At 36.1% G+C, this 25689-nt stretch overlaps 1 protein-coding gene across 5 annotated transcripts in view; it reads left to right on the top strand.

Annotated features, from left to right (window-relative positions):
* Positions 1-4493: 4493 nt before the first annotated feature.
* Positions 4494-25689, top strand: part of SREK1 (splicing regulatory glutamic acid and lysine rich protein 1) — a 55607-nt gene continuing 34411 nt past the window's right edge. For 2 of the 5 annotated variants that reach the window (XM_074204424.1, XM_074204426.1), the window contains exons 1-6: positions 4494-4679; positions 12429-12562; positions 18248-18363; positions 21299-21463; positions 21607-21785; positions 25242-25372. In XM_074204424.1, the coding sequence (XP_074060525.1) occupies positions 4519-4679; positions 12429-12562; positions 18248-18363; positions 21299-21463; positions 21607-21785; positions 25242-25372 (886 nt within the window). In that variant the 5' untranslated portion in view covers positions 4494-4518. Of the gene's footprint in view, positions 4680-12428; positions 17964-18247; positions 18364-21298; positions 21464-21606; positions 21786-25241; positions 25373-25689 lie in introns of those variants that run through there. The other 3 variants (XM_074204422.1, XM_074204423.1, XM_074204427.1) reach the window with 3 other exon arrangements.

Here is a 25689-nt window from a genome sequence, read left to right as displayed (position 1 = left end):
GACACTTAATAATTACCTAGCTGTGTGGCCTTGGGCAAGCCACTTAACCCCGTTTACCTTGCAAAAATCTAAAAAAAAAATGTAGTAGATACTTAACAAATATCTATTCAACTGATTTTCAAACAGATGTACAAAACAATTTCCCCTCTTTCTTTAGGAAGAGGAATATAAAGGAAAAAGTTTAATTGAAAAGTCATAATTCCTTTTTATTGAGGTATAAGCTTTTCATTTTTGCCTTCCGAAAAACTTAAAATCTTAAGAGCAATATTTGAAACAAGTGAGAATGCAAATTCTGAAGAAGACTGATAGCTGTCTTAAAAAAATTCATGAGGTACCACATGAAAGACATTCTCTATTTCTTTGTGGCTCTAAAGGGCAGAACTAGGACCACTAGAGAAAAATTACACAAACAGAATTCAGGGGGCTTTGGGCAGTTTGGTAGTTAAGTTGATAGATTTCTTCCTGAAGTCTGGAAGATCTGACTAACTTCAGATATTTACTGTGAGACCTGGACAATTCACTTAACTTCTGTCAAACTCAGTTTTTATCAATTGTAAAATGGGGATAATAATAGTAGTATCAATCTCCAAGGCTTATTGTGAGGATAAAATAAGATATCTGTGAATATTTTGTGGAATATTTTGTGAAACTCCAATAATATTAATATTATTCTTCTCAAAGGAAAAATTTTGTAACAGTTGGATCTAGCTGAAAGTAGAATGAGAAATGGTCTATCAATGCATGGATTACTTACTGGGAATGCTGGGAAAGAGATGTGCAGGTAGAGGACTGGGCAATATAATTAGTCCAACTCTAATATTCTATAACTCTTCATTTCAAAAGCACATCCTGCTATTTATATTCTTCTAAAAACATTTTTCTTGTTTTTGAAATCAATTCTATTAAGAATTTATAAGAAATCACTTAAAATGAACATTTCAATATATAAAAACAAAAAAGAGATCAATTGAGAACATCTGTAAAGTGCTTATTAAAGTTAACATGGTGGGGCAGCTAGTTGGCGCAGTGGATAGAGCACCGGCCCTGGAGTCAGGAGTACCTGAGTTCATATCTGGCCTCAGACACTTAATAATTACCTAGCTGTGTGGCCTTGGGCAAGTCAGTTAACCCCACTGCCTTGCAAAAAAAAAATCTAAAAAAAAGTTAACATGGTAATAATAAAACTGTTATGATTATGGTCTCTTTTGAAATTTTAGTTTTAAGTATTTTTAAATGTTTCAGGGATGGCCTTTTCTTTCTTTTTTTGCATCTCTATGATTACCCATTAACTGTCCTAAACAAATACTCCACCTTGAAACAAAAATAATAGAACAAAAAAAAGAAAGAAAAAGTTAACATTGATCATGTTTAAAAATGTGTATCTCGTTTAGCACCACTATACTGCTAGTCTCTTTTCTGTGACAGTAGTAGTAGGTAGAATGCTTCATCCTTCAATTTGTATCAATGCACAACATGGAAACAAAGTAAAGACTGACAAATTACTTTCTGTGGGGGGGGGGTGGGGGAGGGAAGTAAGACTGGGGGAAAATTGTAAAACTCAAAATAAATAAAATCTTTAATAGAATTCTTCATCCTTTGTCTTTTGAAGTCATGATTAGTCATTATATTGAACAGCATCATAGTCTTTTTGTAGCTGTTTTTCTTTACATTATTGTGGTCATCATGCAAATTGTTCTCCTGATCCTACTATGTTATTAAAATTTAAATAATATAATTATGTATAATTATACAAAAGTGATTTGCAAATAAACTTCATTTTAACTCCACATAAAAAGGTTTGTATTTAAAAGAATCCTACAATGTAGTGAGATATCCAATTATAATATGAAAATTCCTCCTATCTGTTTTGCAAGTTAGAATTTTTGCATGTTATTGAGTTCTCTAAAGACAGACATATATTTGCTAAATTTTTAGGGCCTTTCTAACATATATTTTTCTATGAACTTAAACTTCCAGTTTTTTAATGAGTACTTACCCTTAGTTCTTTTTAGAGCAACTGCTACATACTAACTTCAGGTGAGAAACAAAATGTCCTAAATTTGCCATGCATTTTCCCTTCTCCTACCCTCCTTCAAAGACTTGTTAATATATATATATATATATATATATATATATATATATATATATGTATATAGTAATTCTGAATTAAATGGAGAAAGATTTGTATAGTCTAAATACTCTCTTTTGTTCTTTAAAATACACCTTACAGCTTTAATTTTTCTTAATTGGATTTGTAGAGTCATAGCACTTAAGAGTTAGAAGCTAGGTAGTAGGAGAGATGAAAAAGTTCAAAAACAAATCTTGATCAACAATATATGCCTATGTTTGAAAATTAAGGGAAGGGCATCAATAGAGGCAGCGACTGAAGATAACAGAACAGATTCTTGAGATTTGACTGGAAGGGGTACTGGGACTAGTGAATGTTTGATCTTACACATAGCAGTCAGGACCTTGATTGAACAGAAGGAAATCACAGCAGCACCTAGCCTCACCTGCCATTCCCTTCGACATTCAACCCCTGGACTATGCAATCAAGTAGCATGACTTGGCCACCACACTGCTGGGGAAAATAGTCCTCTTGCCTTAGACCTATTTTGTTTCAATCAACTTACCTCACCAGATCTTTAATCCAAATGACAGCAATAAATAAAAGCAGGCTGTTATCAGTGTACTGAATGTCTTCTCAGCCTTTGACCTGTCTACTTCTTGCATCAACTCTGCAGTGGCAGGCAGAACAAAAGTTCTATAAAGGTAGCACCTGTTATGCTAGCCAGAATGGGTTTCATGTACAGGTGATTGCATAGCCACATTCTATTTCTTCTTCTTGTCTGTCCAGGTGCATATATTTGTGTCTCTCTCCTTTTACTTGTGAGGAAAAGGGTCTCTTCCACTACAAGAGATCAGCTGCCTAAATTACAATCTTGTCAGAACAGCAGGGAAGAGGAAATGGAAGGGTTCCTGCAAGTAGAGTAGTATTTCCACAATCCCATTCCCCATATTCATTACTCCCTTTTATTATTTCTTATCTTTGCTTTCTCCTGCTCTTTTACCTGTGCATGGGTTCATTTTTTGGCTCTGCTTGTCCAAGAAACTATTTGCATGAATGACAACAGACTTAGAAATTCTCTGTGGAATCTGAAGTTGAGAACTGAGAGTCAGGTATTGCAGCCCAAAACAACTACCACAAGGGAGTGTCCTTTGGAACATCTCTTACCTTCCTTCCTGTACCACTCCAGCAAACAAAATGCTTGAATTTTAGTGTCTTATTTAATAAAGTCCTAGAAAAAGATCTATCACTTTAATTTTCCTTGTATTTGACCCAACCCTCTACCCTGTGAATATGATTATTTTAAAGAGTGTTCAGCATTTAAAAGATTACTTTCCAGAAGTTGATTTTTAAATTCGTTTTTTGAACCTCAAAAACATCTCCATAAAAATTTTACAAGTAGTGGCAAAATTACCAGACCAGTCAACAGAAGTCTATGACCTATAATCTGAGAATAGATGCATTTGTGGGAAGAAAGAATGTTCTCCTTTCCTGATTGAGGGTTGGTACCTCCCTTTCTGTGCTTCTTTGCCTACTACAACATCTTCGGCCTTCCCTCCACTTGCCCCTGCTTCTCCTCACAAGACCCTTCTCTCTCCCTTCATGAATTTATAATAGCTTGGAATGCCCTTTCCCCTCATCTGTCACTTCTTAATATCCCCAGCTGTTGGGTAGAGTGTTGAGCATGCAAGCATGATCTACCTGCCTTGAACAGCTCTCAGCCTCAGTTTCCTCTTATGTAAAATGAAGATTATCACGGGGTTATTGTGAAGATGAACACGTGACAGACGTTAACCGCATTATTATTATTACGACTGTTTCTTTTTTTGATTTTGTTTAAGGCAGTGGGGTTGCGTGGCTTGCGCAAGGCCGCGCAGCGGGGTCATTATGGAGTGTCTGCGGCCGCACTGGGGCTCGGACTCCCGCGGCGCCCCGTGGCCTCCCCTCGCAAGCTCCCGGCGGGCAGGCCGGGCCCTCCGAACACATCCGGCCCGGCCGGGTCCGCGCTCCGGGGCACACACATCCGGCCCGGCCCGGGTCCGCGCTCCGGGGCACACACATCCGGCCCGGCCCGGGTCCGCGCTCCGGGGCACACATCCGGCCCGGCCCGGGTCCGCGCTCCGGGGCGGCTCCCGCACGCGGCCGTGACGCACTCCCGCGCTCCGCGCCGCCGCGGGGGGAGGGGCCGCAGGTGAGGCCCCCGCCCCCCGTTGCCCGGGCGACGCTTCCGCACGCGCGGAGGGGGCGAGCCGGGGCGCGCGCAGCCCGGAGGAGCAGGGAGTTGCGCAGGGGCCGGCTAGAGCTGCCCGGGCCCCAGCCGCCGTCGGGAGCGCGCACCGCCGCGCCTCCGCCCCGCTCTCGCTCGGCTCTCGGCGGTGGCGGCGGCGGCGGCGGCGGCGGCGGCGCAGTGGACGTTGGGCTGCGGGACGGCGGCGAGCACCCGGGGCGGCATGAACAGCGGCGGCGGCTTCACCTTGGGCCTGGGCTTCGGCCTGACCAACACGGCGGTGATCCAGGTGACGAACCTGTCGTCGGCCGTGACCAGCGAGCAGATGCGGACCCTGTTCACCTTCCTGGGAGAGATCGAGGAGCTGCGCCTCTACCCCCCGGAGTAAGCGGCCGGGCTCCGCGGGGGGAGGGGCGCGGGCGCCATAGAGACTGCGGGGCGGGGGCGGGCGCGCCGGCCCACGTGACCGCGGCCCGCGCCGCCGCCATGTTGGGTCCGGGCACGGAGACCCCTGCCGGCCGGCGGCCCCCCGCGCCGTGGCGGCCGGGCCGAGGCTCCGGAGCGGGGCCGGCCGGCCGCAGGAGGCTTTGTCCCCGAGCGCGGCCGGCGCCGGCCCGATGGCGGGGGGCGGCCGCGGGCGCTTGTTTTTTTTTTTTTGCCTGAATCTAAGATGGCCGCGGACGGGCCTAGGCAGAGCCCTCATGGCCGGAGCCCGGGACCCGCTTTCCCGCCCAGGAAGGGTCGGCGTGGGCGCCGCCCGGGGCCCGGGGCCCGGCGGCCTCCCGGCCTCCCTCCCGTGTCTTCCCGGGCACTGCCTCCTGCCCCGTGCCGGGAGCCCCCTGTGCTTGGGCTTTTTGGGGTTCGGCCCAATGACATGCTCAGACCCCCCAGTCCGCGGCTGAGCGCCTCAGAAAAGGATTAGTAACAGGAAACTTGAAAAAAATGTGGTTGTTGTGTGGAATAGTCCACTCGAAGCTGTGGCCTTTTCTTCTCTCTAACAAAACCCTAGATAGAAACCTTTTCCCTCCCTGACAAGCCATTCCTTGTGTCGTTAAAAAAGGTAGGGAGGAAGGAGTTAAACAATAACACACCAGCCGGCAGTTTCTGATATTACGGTATTCTTGCAAAACAGTTATTAATTACAGTTACTTAAGCACTTAATCACGATTTCTTCCTCCTTCCCCTGGAAGTCCATTTATTGATTTATTCATTTTAATTTTGAGTTCCAAATTCTCCCCCCCCCCCCCCCCCCCCGGTTAAAAAGGGAAGCATCATAGTACTTGTTGATGTATTATTTTGTGATAGATCTCTGGGGTCCTCATAAGATTAGTTCCGGCATACCTAAACATTTCAAAATTGGATAGAGTGCTTGAAGACCCGGGTTTAAACTTCATCTCTCTCTCTTTGTGACCCTACACGAATCATTTAACCTTTCTGTGCCTTTGGCTGCTTTCCGCTAATTAACTTTGTGGAAAGATATTTTTCACTGGTTTAAATTGCCAGGAAATGGGGGGGAACCCAAACTTTTTTTTTCCAGAGGGTGGACCATAGTAGTAACCTTGTAACTCAGGCCTTTGTTTCTGCTTTGTCCCTTCCCAAGTTAACAAACATGCTCCCAATAATAAACATCTATGGTTGCCCCTCCCCCAAATAAAGGAAAAAAACCAATCCCTACTTTCAAGGAAGGACATGGGAGAAATACAAGAACACAGATAAGTACACAAAGTAACATTATCCTTTTGTATTTACACCACTGATGGTGATAGAAATACGTGTAGAATTGAAAGGAACCTTAGAAACATAGCATCCAGTCCTACAGGTGAAGAAACAACAGAGCCAGGGAAGTGAAGATTAGCCCAGGAAATCGGTGGTAAAGCTGTTTATTGGAATTAATCATCATATTGCTTCTCTTGAAAAGTTTCTATTTCCTCTTGAAGATAGCATTTGAATTTTGTTTGGGGAAAAAACCAGAGATCCTTCTGTAGTGGAAATTAGAGGAAGTGCATTTCAGATGAATGCCTTGTATAAGGAACGATCAGCATGTCAGATTGACTGGAATGCTGAGTCCTTGAAATATTATTAAATAATACTTGAAGGGAAGATAGAAACCCTGTTGTGATGGCTTTAAATGTCAAGCTAAAGGGTTTGTATTTTTTCCTTAACCTCAGTAGGGTGTCCCTTTTTTAACAATACTGCTAAAATAATCTTTCTAATAATACATAGTTAAGATAGGTATGTTCCTATTTAAATACTAATACAAATTTATATATTATGCCTTAGCCAGACTAGATTACTAGTGATTTTTTGATCTTGTGTTCCCTTTTATACCTTATTGTGTTTATATAGACGTTTATTTTGAATGACTTTCTACCATACAAGCTGTTGAAGTTCTTTAAAACAATTTTAACTCCATAGCCTCTGATGCTTTCCTCCAGCTAAATTTGATCTTTGAATCTTTTTTAGTTACTCTTCGACTTCTTTTATATTACCTTTTTAAAAAATTACCTGAATCTCCTGTACAAATACTTTATTCACATTTACAGCTAATGCTTGTCACTAATGTATGTAGATGCAGTACAGAATTTTACAAAATGTACAATGAAGGAAGGACTTGACCTGGAAACTCATAATGACTTTACAGTGGGAACAGAAATGACCAGATTAGAAAAAGCATTTCTAGAAATAAATTTGTGTTTAAATGAACTCAGTTGTAGTATATTTGAACTTAACATGTCCTTGATTTCTATTACACAAACAAAAGCATTTTGATTCACCCTAATTAGGAATTAGTTGCTTGAAAAATCAGTAGCCATCTAGTACATAAATTAACTCTTAGGAAATTCTCAACACTAACAACAGGTCCCTTTTATATTCCTAGTGTTACTCTTGTCTGTTTACTTAAGTCTCTATTACATTAAAAGCTTTTTGAGGAAACTATTTTACAAATATTGACCCATTTGGTCCTTTAAAAAACCCCCATGGAGTAGATGTTGTTATTATCAACGTCCTAATTTTATAGTTGAAGAAATAGGCAAACAGGTTAAGTGCTTACTCAGGGTCCCTTAGCTAATTAGTATCTGAAGCTGAATTGTGTTCAAATTCAGCTGTATTCAAGCTGTCATTCTGACTCTAGACTCAGGTCCTATCCAGTGTGCCACCAGCTGCCTAGATGCATATAAATGTATAATACATAAAATTTATAAACCACTATATACCTGTGTATATATAGTGTACTACCTTTAGAAGGCACTTGAAAAATTTGAATTAAATTAGGTGAAATGTGCTGGGGGGTAAGGAATAGAATATATATATCATGAGAACATAGATATCTTGTAATAAAGTTTTCTTTTTAAAATTTTTTTAATTTACTTAAGGTAATGGGGTTAAGTAATACTTGCCCAAGGTCACACAGCTAGGCATCATTAAGTGTCTGAGGCTAGATTTGAACTCAGGTCTTCTTGACTCCAGGGCTGGTGCTCCATCCACTGTGCCACCTAGCTGCTCCCTAAAGCTTTCTTATTTAATTAGTGCTAATGGTTTCACACTGAAAGAATTGATCACATTCTAGCAAAAATCTGGTCTATTAAAAGTACATCTGTAAAAACATAAAGAACACCAGTAACTTAAGTTCATGGAAATTTTCCTCTCCCCCTCTCCATTAAAAAAAGAAATTTAAAATAAAAACAAGTCATCATAAAAAGCATTTTGAAACCTAAGTTTGAAATTTTTTTCGTGTAAAACTTTTCCATGTTATTTTGTGTAGAACAATTCAAATAAAAGAAAAATGAAAGAAAGTGAAAAATAGCATGCTTCAGTTTGTATTCAAACAATATCAGTTCTTTCTTTGGAGTCGGTTAATATATTTCATCATTAGTCCTTTAAGATTGTCTTGGATCATTGTATTGTTGAGAATAACTTAAGTCATTCACAGTTATCTGTTGTACAATATTGCTGTTACTGTGTACAGTGTTTTCTTAGTTCTGTTCACTTCCATATACATCAGTCCTTGTAAGTCTTCATGTTTTTCTGAGATCAACCTGTTTTCATTTCTTATAGCACAATAATATTCCAGTACAATAATAAGCACATCTTGTTTAGCCATTTTGCAATTTAAGGGCATCCCTTCGATTTCTTGTTCTTAACCTGCTACAAAGAGAACTACTAAAATTATTTTTGTACAAATAGATCCTTTACCCTTTTTTGGATGTCTTACCTAACAGTGGTGTCTCTTTGGACATAGTTCCAAATTGCTTTCTTGGAATAGTTGGTTCAGTTTGCAAAGGCTTTTGAAATACTTTGTCCAAATTGAAGTGAAGACCCTTTAAAATTTTTTTCTTTGAAAAATATTATGTGTCATTGTTATCCATTCTTTGTGTGTGTGTGTGTGTGTGTGTGTGTGTGTGTGTGTGTGTGTGTTTTCCATTCTTAAATAAAATATATAAAGCCAGACTTTGTAAATAAATGTAACAGCCAGTTGTTTGATGTTGTTTTTGGTAAGTTGGGGTTTTGCCTTCTGTGATGAATAAGTATTTTCATAGTGATACTTTAAATATTGTATTAGGGTCTTAGAGCTTCCAATTTAGAGTATCAGTAAAATGCATTTTCTGATTATTCATGACTTGATGGAATTATTAGTTTAGTTCTGAGATTAGAAATATGTTTTGTTGACTCCAGGTACTCCTGACTCCAGGGCCTGGTGCTCTATCCACTGAGTCACCTAGCCGCCCCCGTTTAATTTTTAAAATAAAGTTTTGATTGTTTTGAAAATTTTGATTGCTGTATAAAAGTGAATTCAGATGAAAAATTCAAATTTTATATTAAGAGTTTTCATCAATCACATTTCAGCAATTCCTGATATCTTAACTTGTTTCAAAAAAAATTTGTAGTTATTTTTCATTCCCTTTTGCTGTGAGTTATTTATATGTTTATGTAATTTCTATACTCATTTTTTATTTTTTTGCTTGAATATATATTGAATGAGATGTCTAGGTTTAAAAAACTTCTGATTTTAATAAATTTTCTTCTAAGGAACCCAAAGTACTTCTTTTGAAGACAAATAGTTACCAAATGCTGTTTAAGATTTAGGGCTAACTTTAAAAAGGAACTGTCTAGAATTTCCTATTTAAAATGTAGCTGAGAAGTATAGTCCTTTTAGATTAAAATAAGATTAAACAGTTCATAAATGTTTACAAAAAAATTTGAAACCTTTTCTTAGACTGATTTTTAAAAATTACAGTGTCAATTTGTTCATATATCTTTCTTTCCACTGTTAGCATTTTTAAAAATATATTTCTGGGGTTGGCTAGGTGGTACAGTGGATAGAGCACCTGCCCTGGAGTCAGGAGTACATGAGTTGAAATCCGGCCTCAAGATACTTAATAATTACCTAGCTGTGTGGTCTTGGGCAAGTCGCTTAACCCCATTGCCTTGCAAAAAAACCTAAAAAAAAATTCTTTCTGAATGTTAAAAGTTAGATTATATTCTTCCTGAAAATTTGTTCCTAAAAATGTTCACTTTTACCTAATGACCCTATAAAGTAAATAGGAGATGAAAATTGTATGAAATACCTTGAAGATAGAATGACAAAGAAACATCCAAACCAGTAGTAAACCATTCATTTTTACCCTATGTAGTTGTAATATATATAAATTTATCTTCATGATATGCGTTTAGCCCCTGCTATGCCAAATTTTTTGTCTTAAAATTATTTATATTAGAAATCTATTTAAATAGAGTACATAGGTTCACATCATCACTGTATTCCAAATACTTTATTGAAAAACTTCTTATAGTAGAAAGGCGTTTTGATTATTTTGTCTATTACTCTCAGAGAATATGACTATGGTCAGGGAATAGATGTTCAATCATTTGATGGTTTGGGAGAAGTGGGGAAAAAGGAGTGAGATGATGTTGTATTTATAGGTATAGTCTTAGGGAAGGATATCCTAGGAAGACTTGATTTGGGGGTTGAATGGGGTTGGGACATAGGCACAGAAGTTAGTGGGACAGTGAAATTAAATCGAAATGGATCCCTGTTGGCTGTATATTGATATAGAAAATTTCAAATTAACATTTACCTGTAGTTTTATTTATTTTGTTAAGCATTTACCAATCACATATTTATCTGAATCTTGCTCCACTTGGGAGTTTTTGTGATGGGCCAGTTTTATATCTCTGTTCCAAAGCAAAACTATTTTGCCATAGTCAGCCTTATTAGTTAAATAAGTAAGTTTAATTTTGATAAAAATAATTTTGGTTTTACTTGTTCTTTTTTTTAAGTAAGTTTTTGAGATGTTTCTTACATCACTGTTGTTACCCCAAGTGTCCCATTCCTATGAACATGAATTTTAATCTTTCATCAACATCAAAGGATTTACTATATTTTAGAGTGGCGGACTTGAGTCGATGTTTCTTTTTCTTCAACACTTCCAAGTGGTGTTATTATATGTTGTATAAAATGATCTTAAAAGTCTTAACCTCTAAAATGATGTTTAGTATAGTAATTTAATTGCAAGATTTCTATATTGATTCATGTGTCTTACAGCATGCTTGCTTTCTTACTTTGGGTAAAAGTAGCAAGTATCAAGTAAAAAGTATCAAGACTTTATAACCTTTAAATTGCATACATAGGCTTTAATAGGCTTTAAAACTTTTCACCAACTTGTGAATGATAACTTTGTCTAGTTAGATGGATTGATTGATTGAAACAGTTGCTCTCATAAACTCTGACCTCTGTGGTTTGGCTCCCCTTAATCAGATGACAAGATATTCATGTCCCTGCTCGCTCTGATGTTCTGTGGTCAGTTTACTTATAAGACAACCTCTCAAAATAGGTGTTAGTACATGTCTGGACTTGTAAAAAAGACCCTTGATTTCTTTTGACCACTTTTGAGGCCTCAAGAAATGTTTATTTGTGCCTATGATACTGTTGAATGACAGGCATTAAAAGATAAAAATGATTGCTTTCAAGGAGTTTAGATTTTAAGTGTTTGTGAAGAGTGGAGAGTGAGATGAATAGAAGAGATAAATCCAATTTTTTTAAGGAGCAACATGAAATAGTCTAGAAAAGTTTTTCACAGCAGAAGGTAAACTGAATGAAGCCTTTATTAGGAAATTATGAATTGTTAAGAGAGGAGGAAAGTACACTCATGTATGGTGATGATTCCATCACTGAGTTGGAGAAATTGCTAATAGACCAGTTTAGCTAGAATATAAAGTCCCCAGAGAGGAATCATGAATTAAGCATGTATGCCTATGTTGGAAAAGTAGGGAAGAACTAGATTGTAGGTAGAGTCTTAAAGGATAGATGGAGACATTTCTATTTTATGCTTTAGGTAGTGTGTAACCATTGAAGATTTTTGAACAAAGAAGTGATGAGGTCAGACCTATGTTAATAATTTTATTTGGGCAGTTGTAGAGGGTATCTTTTGGAAGTGTACCTTTTGGAGGTCATTTTTAATAGCATAGAAAGGAGAGAATTGATGAAGGTCTAAACTAAAGAGGTGACCTTATAAGAACGGGTCAGAAGAAAGTATAATCAAAAATACTTGGTATCTGAGTTTCAGGAAGGAAAGGGGATTGCGAATGATTTTGGACTATTATAAGTAGTATCTTTGGACTATTATAAATAGTCTAAAGCTAGTCAGATAGAAAAGGGACTAATCATCCATAAGGATCGCTTCAAATGGCATATTGTTTTAATTTTAAAATGTATTGTTAAAATATCTTTGTTTTATTACATTTTTTACTTATTTTGTTAAATATTTCCCACTTACATTTTACTCTGGTCCAGATTGTAATGGGAGAGTGGCTTGGATCATGTTTGACATCTCTGGTTTAAATAAACTACAAGGTCATTATAAAGGAGACCACTTACTTATCCAGCTTGACTATTTCTAGATCAAATATTTGTTTTCAAACATCTTTCTGGTTAAGCACTGGGCAGTGTCCTAGTTATCTGATCATTAACACATTAAAAGAAGTGGATGTGTGGTGAACTCAAGTTTGGTCAAGTTGCTATAATAACTCATCTTAAGTGATTGTGTAAGATTTTATAAGTTATTTTAAAGAAGAGAAACAATGAAAAATCTAAATAAGTTTATAAGACTGATTGTTTTTCTTTTTATCTTGCAGCAACGCACCTCTTGCTTTTTCCTCCAAAGTATGTTATGTTAAGTTTCGTGACCCATCGAGTGTTGGTGTGGCCCAGCATCTAACTAACACGGTTTTTATTGACAGAGCTCTGATAGTTGTACCCTGTGCAGAAGGTTGGTATTTTAGATGTTTTTCTGTAATGTCAGTCTGTCCTTTTTGTTGATGGCCTTTAGTTTTCCCAGAAATTGGCAAGTAGCTGGTACTCTGTTTTGTGGTTTAAAAGTAAAAACAAAATTGGAAATGGAAAAAAAAGATTTCATTTTAGTAGTAAAATGCATATATTGTCTGTTCTTAGCTATGCATCTAAATATTAAAAATTTTGGAGTATTACAAACTAGCATATTCTAAAAGGATTATCAACTTAAGGGTTATTATTTATTTAAATACCTCAGCATAATAGGAGTTTAAACTCCTTAACAACTTGTTCTAATAGTTTTTTTTTTATTGGAACAAAACAGAGTGGGCACAGTTTGCCAATTTGGGGTTATCTAAGTAATGATGTCTGTGTTAATGATAAAAATCTAATTTATTTCATTAAATTTATTGATCTTATTTTCACATTCTTGATACTGACTTTATATAAAACAAATTTATTTTTTACTTTTACAGGCTTTTTTTGAAGTTAAAAAATATATTCTAAGAAATCCATCAGAAAGAGGCCAAAGGCCTTAAGGTTACTGTTCATTAAGGTTAAGTGCCTTACATTATCTTAAGAACAAGTAATTATCAGTATTGATTTTTAAATGATAGCATATTTTAGTCTCTTTAAATCACTTATAATACACCATGTTGGTGGATATATAAGAACTTCAGGATTAAAATATTAATATTTACTTAAAAACTAGACCTTTTACTTTAATTCCTTTGAAGGAAGATTTTGTTTTATAGCATCTAGGAATGATTGAAATTTTTAAATTAAATTTCTAAAATATTTAAAGAATGTTTTCATTAGAGGCTTATATCACATGAACAAATTTACTTGTAAGATAATGACTAGATTATACTTTGAGACTTTGTGTATAATTCAGGATGCATTATTCTGGGACTGTATAAACATTAAAAGTCCAATGCAGTGAAGACAGTTTGGTGTAGTTGAGATCCCAGGATAGAACATTTTGGATTTTTTTCAAATGTGTTTAAATATGGATGTTCTCCACAAAGAATCCAATTAATTATTTGTGTAATATCTCTTATAGTCTGAACAATGAGGGGTTTGAGTCTATAATAGTTGGGGAAGGTATGTTAACTATTTGCTTTTGAAAGGCTTGGGAGTAAGGTAACAAATGCACTATGCCAAGTAGAAACTGCATGGTGAAGAATTCCCATAGAAGATCTCTCTTACTGGAATTCAACCAACAAGCCACTAAGATTAAATGTGCAGAAGCTTACCCATAACTATACTCTTGAAAAACTACTATTGGTATCAGGGTTTTTTTTTTGAAAACATTTCACCTCTTTGCATTACCAGTGTAACTTTGGCATATTGTCTATATCTCCTTGGAGAACTTAATACCTGAAAGTCTTAACTGTGAGATGTCTAATTCCTTTTTTTTTGAGCGATATTCAGTAAAAGCTAAAAGTAAAATTTTAATTACAGTTGAGTACTTTTTACCATTTTAAGATAGAAGTTTTCACAGAATGTAAAAACAGTGATTTTTATTGCATTTTTAGTTACAAGTAAGTATGATGGTTTTTTTTTAAAGATATTAAACTTCCCCCATGGATAGTTGAACTATTAGAAAAAAAATCAGATATATCTTTTATTTCAAAGAATAATTTAACTAAAGGTTTACTATATGGCAAATGATTGTTCTTTGAAGTTTACAGTGGATTATGGATCAGATTTTGCACTGCAAACTGTAAGGCTTTACTATTTTGCTAAAAATAGCATGATGCTACTTCAGAATAAATGAAAGGAAAAAATTCTCGTTGAATACTGTAAAATGAGAGTTTCTGTATACATCATTAAGTAGCAGTCAATACTGTCAGCATTTATTTTTGCATACTTTAGAAAAAGCATTGTAACAATAAAGAGGAAACCCTAATAAAAGCTTATGGAAAGTGTTTTTCAGTTTATTTTAGGTTACTGCTTAAGTGTAGGCAATATAAGAGGAAGAACCTCAGTTGTGGAAATAATGTTCAATGTGTAACATTACATATGAACCGTTAGCTATTACAAGTCATAAAATGTCATTTTAAACTACAGCTTCATTACACTGTCCCAATGTGATTTTTTTTTTTCTCCTTGCGTACATACCCAGATTTTTCTTTAAATGTTACACTTAGAAAAAGAAAAGGTTGAAACATAAAGGTGCCACATAACCATCAGTCATAACTTTGTGTCCACATTTTCTGGTAGATGGATTTTGACTATTAATTTGGTTTTGTATGTTTTCTCTATGTGATATTTGTGCATTATTAGATGACTAGACTGGCCAAGGCAGACCTGTTTACACTTGCCTGAGTTAGGCATTGTTTGCCATGCCACTAAACCTGCCGTCAAGTGAATCCTTCATGGGGGAAATGAGATCGGAGTCTGACCCGCTGAAGATGGACGCCCTGTCTCTGTTTTTTTATTGTTTTACTTTACTTTAATTTCTTTTTCTTTATTTTGTCCCTTTTTTGTTTTTGTTTTTGTTTTGTTAAATCTCTTTCACTTTTAACTTGTGAACTGGTATTCCAGTTCTTTGTAAATGGTATTCCATTAAGATTTCATAACATTTTGTTTCACAGTTGTATATGAAAGGAAGGTGTAGTATATTTGCAGTTTATCAACTTAAACTCTAGAATTAAGGCCAAATAAATTTTGTGTCAGAAATTCAGTTTTAGTGCTGTGAAACTTAGCTTAGATCTTAATTACTGATTTTGTAAGTTCTGTACTAAAACAATGATAAATATACTTTTGAATACTTTCTAATCTCAGTGAAACTTTTTTCTGCAGACTGCTTTCTAAAACTAACCACATCTTTCAGTTAAAAAAAAAGCTAATTTGTAGTTTCTGCTTTCATTTTCCTGAAATTTAGGGATATCAGAATCATCAAGGATATAGCAACCCATTTTTATAATAAAGAATATTTTTATAATATAGCACATATATATTATATATGAAGGCTGGAGTGAAGAGACTTTTAATACTTAATCATTACAGGAAAAAAATCTTATTTTCTTTAACTAGGAAGGCTTTTAGCTGTCTACGTGGGGAATGCTTCTTGGAGGGGGAAAGCTGTTGGCTTTTCTGGTGTGTGTGTGTGTGTGTGAGTGTGTGTGTGTGTGAGAGAGAGAGAGAGAGAGAGAGAGAGAGAGAGAGAGAGAGAATGTGTGTCGTATGTATATGTGTGTGTGTGTGTATGTTTGGTTCTTTTGTTCAAATTCTTCATATCTTCAGTGTTTTAGTTTGTGTAAATGAATTTTGAGCCATAGGAAGAGGAGAACATATTGTCTTTCCTAACTGTTGTCTTCCATAAATACAAATTAAGAGAGATGGCCATTTACATTCCACTCTTACACACCTAAGACTTTTAAGGATAAATTTAATAGAACTTTATCTTAGGAATTAAGCAGTGAAACAAGTTTTTCAAGTATCACCAAGGACAGAATCAGAAAAATACTTCCTAGCATATAATATGACTTAAAATAAGATTTTTTGCTATTAAATTCATTCAAATATAAATGAAAGATTTTCTAAAACTTAATTGATTCACTTTTTCATATGTGCTGAGCTGTTGTTCCCCTTATCCCTCCACCAATAACTTAAGCACACTTTCTTCTATGGATCTCTCCTGATGGAGATGCTAAAACAGACAGTGTAGGAATTACGATTTGTTTTTATGTATGACTATTTTAGCAATCAAAGGATGTTTACAATATGTTCTGAATTCAGGGATGTAGATTAACTCTTCAGGAGCTGTTAGATTTTGGGACTTAAAAAAATCATACTATCCATTCTAAAGAATATATAATCCACGGTCAGATACTACAGAAGAAAAGCAGTTACTTGGCATAACTGAATTTGCTAATATAAGTAACTACTAAATGTAGGCTAAATTAGAAACAATTCCAGTCATTAAAACCACCTTACATCTTAATTTTGTGCAAGTTAAAGCTGCATGTATACGAGCTTAAATTCAAATAGTGTAGTATTAGGTGTAATTTGATATACTAGTCAAATTAAGTAGTATAATTTGCTTCAAAATTTAGGATTCTAATACTTTACTGTTGACTTGGCTGTATCAACAAATCTAAATCTAGTAAGCTGTCACTTCTGTTCAGTTCCTATAAATTAGATATAACTATTTTTTTGTTTAAACTTTCCTGTTAGAGAAAGAATCCAGATTCTGATGAAATTTTTCAGATTTTGCTATATATTTGAATATTTTGAGTGAGATCATTCCAATAAAAACCTAATACAGTGCTTTTGAAAATTCGCTTACCAGTTAATTTACTATATACCCAGTTTTACCCTGGGATGGTTTTATATAGTCTGAATTAAATTTCTCAGTTAGAAAGCTTATAATGGGATTAAGTACATATCCACTCTGCCACAGAGGTATGAATAGTACCTATAAAATCTTTACAGATTTTTAAATCTTGGATTCAGACCTTTGAAGTGAAATAATTTTTAGGTTAGCAGTTTTATTCAGTAAATTATAAAACAACATTGAATTAAATGGAGTACAGTAAAATAAATGGATCATTGTCTTTAAACTGATTGGGTTTAAACACTTGTTAGATATTGATTAAAAGGCAGTTTGGAGTTTTAAAATACAGTCATTTGAGGTTTTTTTCTCCCCTCTAAATCTGTAGGAAATTAGTTGTTAACTTCTGTTATAGTAGTCATTGGGGCTGTTTGTAAGAGGATATGATGGTTAACTGTCTCTTTTCAAGCAAGTATGATTTAAAATATAAGCATTAAGGGATTTCTTGAAAGTCAGATATATTTTCTTGTTTAATTACTTCACTTCCCTAATTTTTAGCAAAATTATTCAAGGGGAACTTATAAAAATTGATTATCTGAGGCATCTCAATATGTCACAGAAATCATGTTTGTATTAGTTATATGTATAAGGACACCCCTTACCCCCCCCATTTAAATTAAAATTGACAAAAATACTATATGGAACACTTTTTGCCTCCTATCTGGCTACTTGAAATAAACATGGAGTCTGGGCATCATCAGTATCGTTTGCATCATAAATAGGTAGTTTCAGTGATAGGAAAGGGGCATTGGTTTAGGAACAGATTTCAGATTTCAATTCGCACATTTGTTTTTTTCTTTTTTCTTTTTTTCTTTTTTTTTTCTTTTTTTACTAATTTGGTTATTTGCCATTTCTGGGGATTAAACTTTAAAAAATGTTCTTCTTTTCTGTATCTGATGTTCTGTGTGCTATTAGTGATGCAGCCAACACGAACGGTTGTCATGTGTAACACAACTTTCGATCACCGCGAAAACACCGTCCTGGGAAAGCGTCCATGCTTGATATCGTTTGGTTCATGAACATTAAGTTTCCAGTACAGGTGACCCATAGCTCAAAGTGTTAAATAATTGTCTACATTATTCAGTTTTTAAAATAATATTCCATTAATGAGATTGCTAGTCTTTGAAGTTTTGATCACTTTTATTTTTCCTAGTAGAGTAGGGTAAAGGAAAGACTTAAGTTCTTATTTATTTCTTTTTAAGGATCTGATAGATAGATTCATTTATTATTATTATTTTTTAAGTGCAAGGGTAATTTAAAATCATAGACTAAAGTTTATGTGGTGTTTCTGCTCTCTGTAATGTGTGGAACTTGCCTCTCCAGGTAAAATTCCTGAAGAATCCAAAGCTCTTTCTTTACTGGCTCCTGCTCCAACTATGACAAGTCTGATGCCTGGTGCAGGGTTGCTTCCTATACCAACTCCAAATCCCTTGACTACAGTAAGTAGTATTAATCCTTTTGGGATTTTCAACTGACAAAACTATTTTCAAATAATTTAATTACTTATGCTTGTAAACAGTCAAGTCTTATTAAAAAAATTCTTTGAGTTGAACACTTTAAAAAAGTACAAATTTGAAAGTAAGTTCTACTGTTGAAATTTTCTTTTCCTCTTTTTTAATGTTAGAGCAGAATATTCTCAGGATTATCCCTTATTGAAACACCTAAAGAATATTGAAAAACATTACATCACATGTTCTTCATTAGAAAATTGAAGTTATAATTTATGAAACTTAGACTATTTATAACAACCTAAAATTCATAGTCTGGAATTCTGATTGGTTGTTTTTTTCCCTAGTTAAATAGACTCTACTCTTCATCTCTCCCCCCCTTTTTTCTTTGAACTAGTTAATTAGAAAATATTTCAATTTATTTAAACTCTTCCCTCCCCCATGACAACAAGTAGGAAATGGTTAAAAATTCCATAGATACTTTTCCTCAAAAAAGTTACAGAATGAATTCATGCAGTCCAGTCACAGCTGAGCCCTTGCTGCAACAAAGAACTGAAGTGTTTTAGAAAAATAAGAGGCAATTTCAGCTAAGAGTGGGAAAATGAGGGGATAGGAGGTTTTAAGAGCAAAAGAAAGGTTTGGAATAATATCTGAGGAAGTGAGCTCTAGGGGATGAATCAAGGAAAAATTAAATCCCTCCCACTCTCTCTCCTCTTTACCCAAGTTTCTGACAAAAGGATAATCGTTATATTTGCCAGGAAAACCACTATAAATACTTTCTCTCTGACCTGCCTATCTTCTCCAGCAAGTTGCAGCCTCAGATATCCCTCTCATCCAGTATTGAGCTTTTCCCTGTTGCTGAATGTCTTTTACCTCAACATATCTAAAATTCATTTTCTTTCCAACTCTCCTGTTTTCCAAATTTCTCTATTTCTATTGAAGTACCACCATACACTAGAGTCTCAGTTTGTAATCTTGGTCTTGGCATCTTGTGTTCTTTATTTTCCCTTAGTATATGCAAATCTGCTGCTAAATCTTGCTATTTCTAGCTCTACAACATCTTTTGAATCACACAGCTCATGAGTTTAGCAACCTCCTAATGGGTTTCCTTGTCCTTAAGTGTAGATCTAAATCTGTTCCCTATTCAGTTAACTCTACTGGCTCCCTTTTTGCTAAGATTAAATATAAACTATTCTTTTTAATTTTTAAGGCCATATTCCTCCTGTTCCCAGAGTACATTTACAGCTTCATTGAACAATACTTCTTCTCTTACATTCTGCATTCCCATTGAACAGTTCTTTCTGTCCCCTACTTTGCACCATTCCCATGTGCTTGTTATACCACATGGCTTAAATATGTCCTCCTTACTGCTCCCTCATGGATTCTCACACCACCATTTCTTCCCTGATTCACTCTATTGATAGTGCTTTCCCCACTCATTTACTTTATATTTAACCCCTTTGTATATGCATATAAAAATAAACATATACAAAGTGGAAAAATACACACACACACACACACACACACACATATGCTGTGCATAGTTTCATAATGTATTAGTTTTCTCTCCATTAGAGAATATGTTTATTGTATAAGAACATTGTTATTTCTTGTACTTACAGCTCTGTTGTCCACCACAGTGCCTGACACTCACACTAGGCTGATTGACAGGTTTTTAAGTGTTTGAAGTCCTAATAAATTATTAGTAATGAGAAAAATAGTAAATAATAGAAATTTCTTCTTAAAAACATTAATAGGAGGGGTGGCTAGGTGGCGTAGTGGATAAAGCACCGGCCTTGGAGTCTGGAGTACCTGGGTTCAAATCTGATCTCAGACACTTAATAATTACCTAGCTGTGTGGCCTCGGGCAAGCCACTTAACCCCATTTGCCTTGCAAAAACCTAAAAAAAACAAACAAAAAACTATTAATATATTGTGGACAGGTTCAGTGACAGATTGTTACTCTTGTCTGAGGATCTGTAAAGCTTAGATTGGGTGATGACTTCTTTTTGCTGTAACTTCTGGTAGAGAGGCCAAGAGACCTTAAGAGCTCTACTAAGGCTGCTATCAAAAAGATAATCTCTCTTAGATAGGAAATGTTTTATTTCATTGGTGGAGAGATTATACATGCCAACAATTTAGAAGTAGTTTTTCTAGTGGAATCTATATTATAATTCTTCCAATTGGCCTGTGGACTAAAATTATGACATCTTGGTTTTTCTGTCATAAGGGAATATTCCAAGAGCAACTGTAAAGTCATCTCTTTCATATTTAAAACATGACCTCTTCCTACCTCTTTGGCTTCTTATTCTTTTTTTTCTTTTTTGGTTTTTTGCAAGACAGTGGGGTTAAGTGACTTGCCCGAGGTCACACAGTTAAGGTAATTATTAAGTGTCTGAGGGCAGATTGATTTGAACTCAGGTCCTGACTCCAGGGCCAGTGCTCCATTCACTGTGCCACCTAGCTGTTCCTGGTCTTATTCTTTACAACCCTCCCGGGGTTAGATTGGCCTGGCCTACTTAACAGTCCTTCATACGGGACTTTGTCTCTACTACTTTCCCCTCCTCACCTCTACTGCCTTCTTGTATACTCAGCACAAATCTCACTTTCACCAGCAAATCTTTTGTGACTCTCACTCATCCCATTGAGCTTACCTTACACTTAGACTGTATATCTTTTATGCATGCTGTTTCACATAGTGTCCCCCATCAGATTATAAGTAGCTTGAAGAAAGAAACTTTTCTTTGTATTTCTCAGTGTTAAGGAAAATGTCTAGCACATAGGAAGTACTTATTGAATACTTATTGATTGATATTTAATAGTAAAAGCATGTGTACTTTTTCTTTTTTCTTTTCTCTCTCTTCCTTCCTTCCTTCCTTCCTTCCTTCCTTCCTTCCTTCCTTCCTTCCTTCCGTCTGTCCTTCAGCTTAGTGTTTCACTTAGCAGCTTGGGAGCTATACCAGCAGCTGCACTAGATCCTAACCTTGCAACACTTGGAGAGATACCACAGCCACCACTTATGGGAAATGTGGATCCTTCCAAAATTGATGAAATTAGGAGGACTGTCTACGTTGGAAACTTGAATTCCCAGGTAAGAAATTAAAGAAGGAAACCTAAATAGTACTAGTAACTCCTTTTTCCCCTTAATGACATTTTTTTTTTTATTGCCATTGGTTGATGTCTATCTGATTCTTTAGATCACAGATTTATTATGATTTATTTGTGTCTTTTTAGACAACCACAGCTGATCAGCTACTTGAATTTTTTAAACAAGTTGGAGAAGTGAAGTTTGTTCGTATGGCAGGTGATGAGACTCAGCCAACTCGATTTGCTTTTGTGGAATTTGCAGATCAGAACTCTGTACCAAGAGCTCTTGCTTTTAATGGAGTAATGTTTGGAGACAGGCCACTGAAGTAAGAAGTTCTAAAAGAAGAAATTGTAATGGTCTTGGAAAAATTAATTATTACTTTTGGTCTTGTTAAATGTGTGCCTTTTTTTTTTTTAACAATTACCATTTAAGAGGGAATGACATTTATGTTTATTATGTAGTCCTAAGTTGTTTCTGTTAAGAGCCCCACCACCCTTTTATTCATCCAAGTTCTCAAACTAGACCATCCTAGACTTTGATGTCCAATCAGTTGCCAAGTCTGTCTTGCCATTGTTTATACTACAGATCTTAATTTAGTGTTAATATGAAAATACTGAATCACACACAGTATTTTTCAAAACTTTGATTTTGGAGATATTCTTTGTGTCATACTTTTAAAAAAGCATGTGATATGGACTAGTTGAGAGAACTGAGGGGATCATTTGAAATTATTTCTTGGATCTTTGCTAAATTTAGTTGTTGTTGAGTTGTTTCAGTAGAGTCTGACTCTTAGTGATCCCATTTGGAGTTTTCTTCGCACAGATACTGGAGTGGTTTGTCATTTCCTTCTCTAGCTCGTTTTATGATGAGACAAACAGTGTTAAGTGACTTTTCCAGAGTTACACAGTTAGTAAGTGTCTGAGGCCGGACTTGAACTTAAGAAGATGAGTCCTGCTGATTCCAGGCCCAGGCTGCACATCAAATAATTAGAGGTTTTTTAAGGTTAAATTAAACAGTGAATCACAAGCAGACTTTAGCTGATTCACTAAAAATAGACTGTCATTTAGGTTTTTCAGACCAAAAGTTATCACAGAAATTATTGAATTGCTTAGGTGCTTGCTATAATTATCCATTTGTTTCTGCTAGATTAACAGATAAATAGTTCGTATTAGTGGATCTATTTAATCAAGGCACTATACTAGGTACTGGGGTTATAAATACAAAAAAGTGAGACATAATACCTGCCTTTGAAGAGTTTACATTCTAATAGGGGATTCAACATGTTCATTGATACATATAGAGTATGAATGAATGAAAGAAAATAAGAAGACACTTTCTGCCCTCAAGGACAACACATATTGGAAGGATGTTTTGGATTGGGAAGTCAGTAGGGGTGGTGAATAGAACCATAGAACTTGTGATTGTCCATATCCTTAACAGAAATAATAGTGTACTTTTAATTATTGATCCATGAGGTAGAAGCAGAAAGGGAGGGCAAAGCTGAGCACTCAGGTGTTGACATGTATGATGATGGTTGGAGAGCTGCATTCAGTTTGGTAGCTCTGGGTCTAGTTATAGAGAACCCTTGTCAATCAAGAGCAAGGAGGGCCCTAGGGAATTGAAGAGCCTGGTCAAATGTAAAGAGGCAGGGCATGAAAATGGCTAGAAAGCATCAGGCTCAATAATTGAAGGGAATTAGAGCGAATCTGGAAAGGTCTTGGTGGTAGTACATAAACTGTACTTTAAAGGAACCTGAGAATTATGCATCAGAAATAAAGGGGGAGTCCTTTCCCAGCATGGAGGGGACTACTTCTGAAAATGGCATGGAGGTGTGTGGTATATAGGAGGATGCATACAGAGAAAGAGTAAATAGGTAGCAAGTTTAATTGGAATGTAGAGTAATAATGACTGGAGGAATGTATAGTCAACTTATAAAGATAGGCTGGAGATTGATTGTGAACGACTTTAAATACTAAACTGGAGTTTGTATTTTTATTTTAAAGTCACTAGAAAACTACTGAAACTGAAGCCTTTTTTTTTTAAGGTTTTTGCAAGGCAAATGGGCTTAAGTGACTTGCCCAAAGCCACACAGCTAGGTAATTATTAAGTGTCTGAGGCCGGATTTGAACTCAGATACTCCTGATTCCAGGGCCTGTGCTCTCTTCACTGTGCCACCTAACTGCCCTAGAAGCCTTTTGAGCAGATGAATGATGTAGTCAGATTTGGACTTTGGAAATGTCAATTGATGGCTTGAGTGAAAGGATAAATAATCGAAGGGAGAGACTTAAGGGAGGGAAGGTTGTGGTATTATGTCACGTGAGAGAGATGAGGGCCTGGACTAAAAGACTTATGGTGAGTGAAGAAAAGGGATTAGAAGTGAGAGACATTGGCAAGGTAGCCTTGGCAACTGATTTATATCAGATTTTAGAATGGCCCATGATTGGAAGGGTGGTGGTGCCCTTGACAGAAATAGGGAAATTAGGGAGGAGGAGGAGGAGGAGGAGTGTTTAAGGGAGAAGATAATGACTTCTGATTTGGATTAGCCAGGTGTGAGATTCTTATAGGACATCCAGGTGGTGATGTCTGGAGGCTAATGAAAGTTCATGAGAGAGATGTGGCCTGGATATGTAGATTTGGAAGTTCTGTAAAGAGAAACTACTTGAATCTGTGAGAACTGGTGAGCTCAATCATTTGACCATAAATGTGCCAAGACTGTACACTAAGAGAAGATGGAGACAGAATAGGACTCAGGGAGGAGCCCTGGAATATATCTTAGCATAGAATGTGGGGGACATTGATGATGAACCTACAAAAGAGACTGAGAAAATAAGTTTGACAGTTTTGAAGAGAATGATTGATGAACATAGTATGTTTGACGGTAAGTAGTGTGAAATAAACCCAGAAGATTTAAGCAGATTTTTGGAGTGTTACTAATGTCAGGAAGAGGTGTTTGTATTTTATTGTACTGGCAGTGAGGAACTGGTGATTATTGTTGAACAAGGATGTGATATGTTTTTGAACTTAACATTAGAAAGGTTATAGTTTAGTCACTTAATGGAAGATGGATTGGGGGAGATCAGAGGTAGAGAGATGAGTTATGGAGTTCTTATAATGCTGGTGAACAGTAATAAGGTTTGTACTAGGGTGGTGGCTCTGACTGGAGAAGAAGGGATGGATGTAAGAGATACTAAAAGGATAGGACCAAGTGGACTTAGTAATAGATTGGATTTGGTGTTAGGGAAGAGGGATGAGTCAGATAACTGAAGTTTATGAATATGGGTGACTGGGAGGATGGTGGTTCAAAGATGAGGGAAGTTGGGAGGAACAGATTTGAGGGGAAGTAAAGAAACTATTGTCCATACTAAGCAAGGTATACCAATTCTTTCTACTTTAGCCTTATAGGAACTAAGTAGATGCTGTGATTCTAACTAAAGATCTGTTTATTAGACCTTTCCTAGTTTTTCAGAGCTTATTGTATATAAGAGGTTGTAAAGAAAAAGACAAATCTTAAACTTTAGGATTAGAAACAGTTCCTCTCTATATTGACTTAAAATTTGTAGTTTACTGTTGAGCATCCTTTTAAGACTATAGAACTTTTCACCATTCTGGCTTCATCAGCAACAAGTGATTGAGCAAAGAAGACTTAGATTAGTTGGGTGTTAGAAGGATTTGAGTTGTATTATTTGTTGGACTTCTTAAGTTTTTTTGTTTATGTGTACCACATAAAGAGTAATTTGTTTTGTGTTTTTAAGTGTATATGTTCTGATATTTTTAAATTTAGAATTAATCACTCCAATAATGCAATAGTAAAGCCTCCTGAGATGACTCCTCAGGCTGCTGCTAAGGAGCTAGAAGAAGTTATGAAGAGAGTACGAGAAGCCCAGTCATTTATCTCAGCAGCTATTGAACCAGGTAGGTTCATTGAGTTACTTAGATTATTTATCAAAAGTGGTAGAATTTTAGAAGTGGAAGGGACCTTAGAAGTCTGAAACTTCATGTAGGTGAGGAAACTGACACCCAGAGACATAGTTTTCAAAATGAGACAGTTCCTTTTTATGAATGTTATTTTTTTCTCTTAAAATAAGCATTAAGGAATATAAAATTGAAGTAATTAGTTCTACATTTCAGTAGTAAAGTTAGTACTCACTAGATAATTGGTTTAAAATACTATATTAAAAAAGTTATTTTGAAGCTACAAAAGAAAGACAAGTGTTTTAACTTGTTTGTCA

This window comes from Macrotis lagotis, chromosome X, assembly GCF_037893015.1.
Source record: "Macrotis lagotis isolate mMagLag1 chromosome X, bilby.v1.9.chrom.fasta, whole genome shotgun sequence".
In the NCBI taxonomy this organism is placed as follows: domain Eukaryota; kingdom Metazoa; phylum Chordata; class Mammalia; order Peramelemorphia; family Peramelidae; genus Macrotis; species Macrotis lagotis.
Note: the sequence above shows the minus strand (reverse complement) of the source record. Positions and strands in the feature narration are given on the sequence as shown.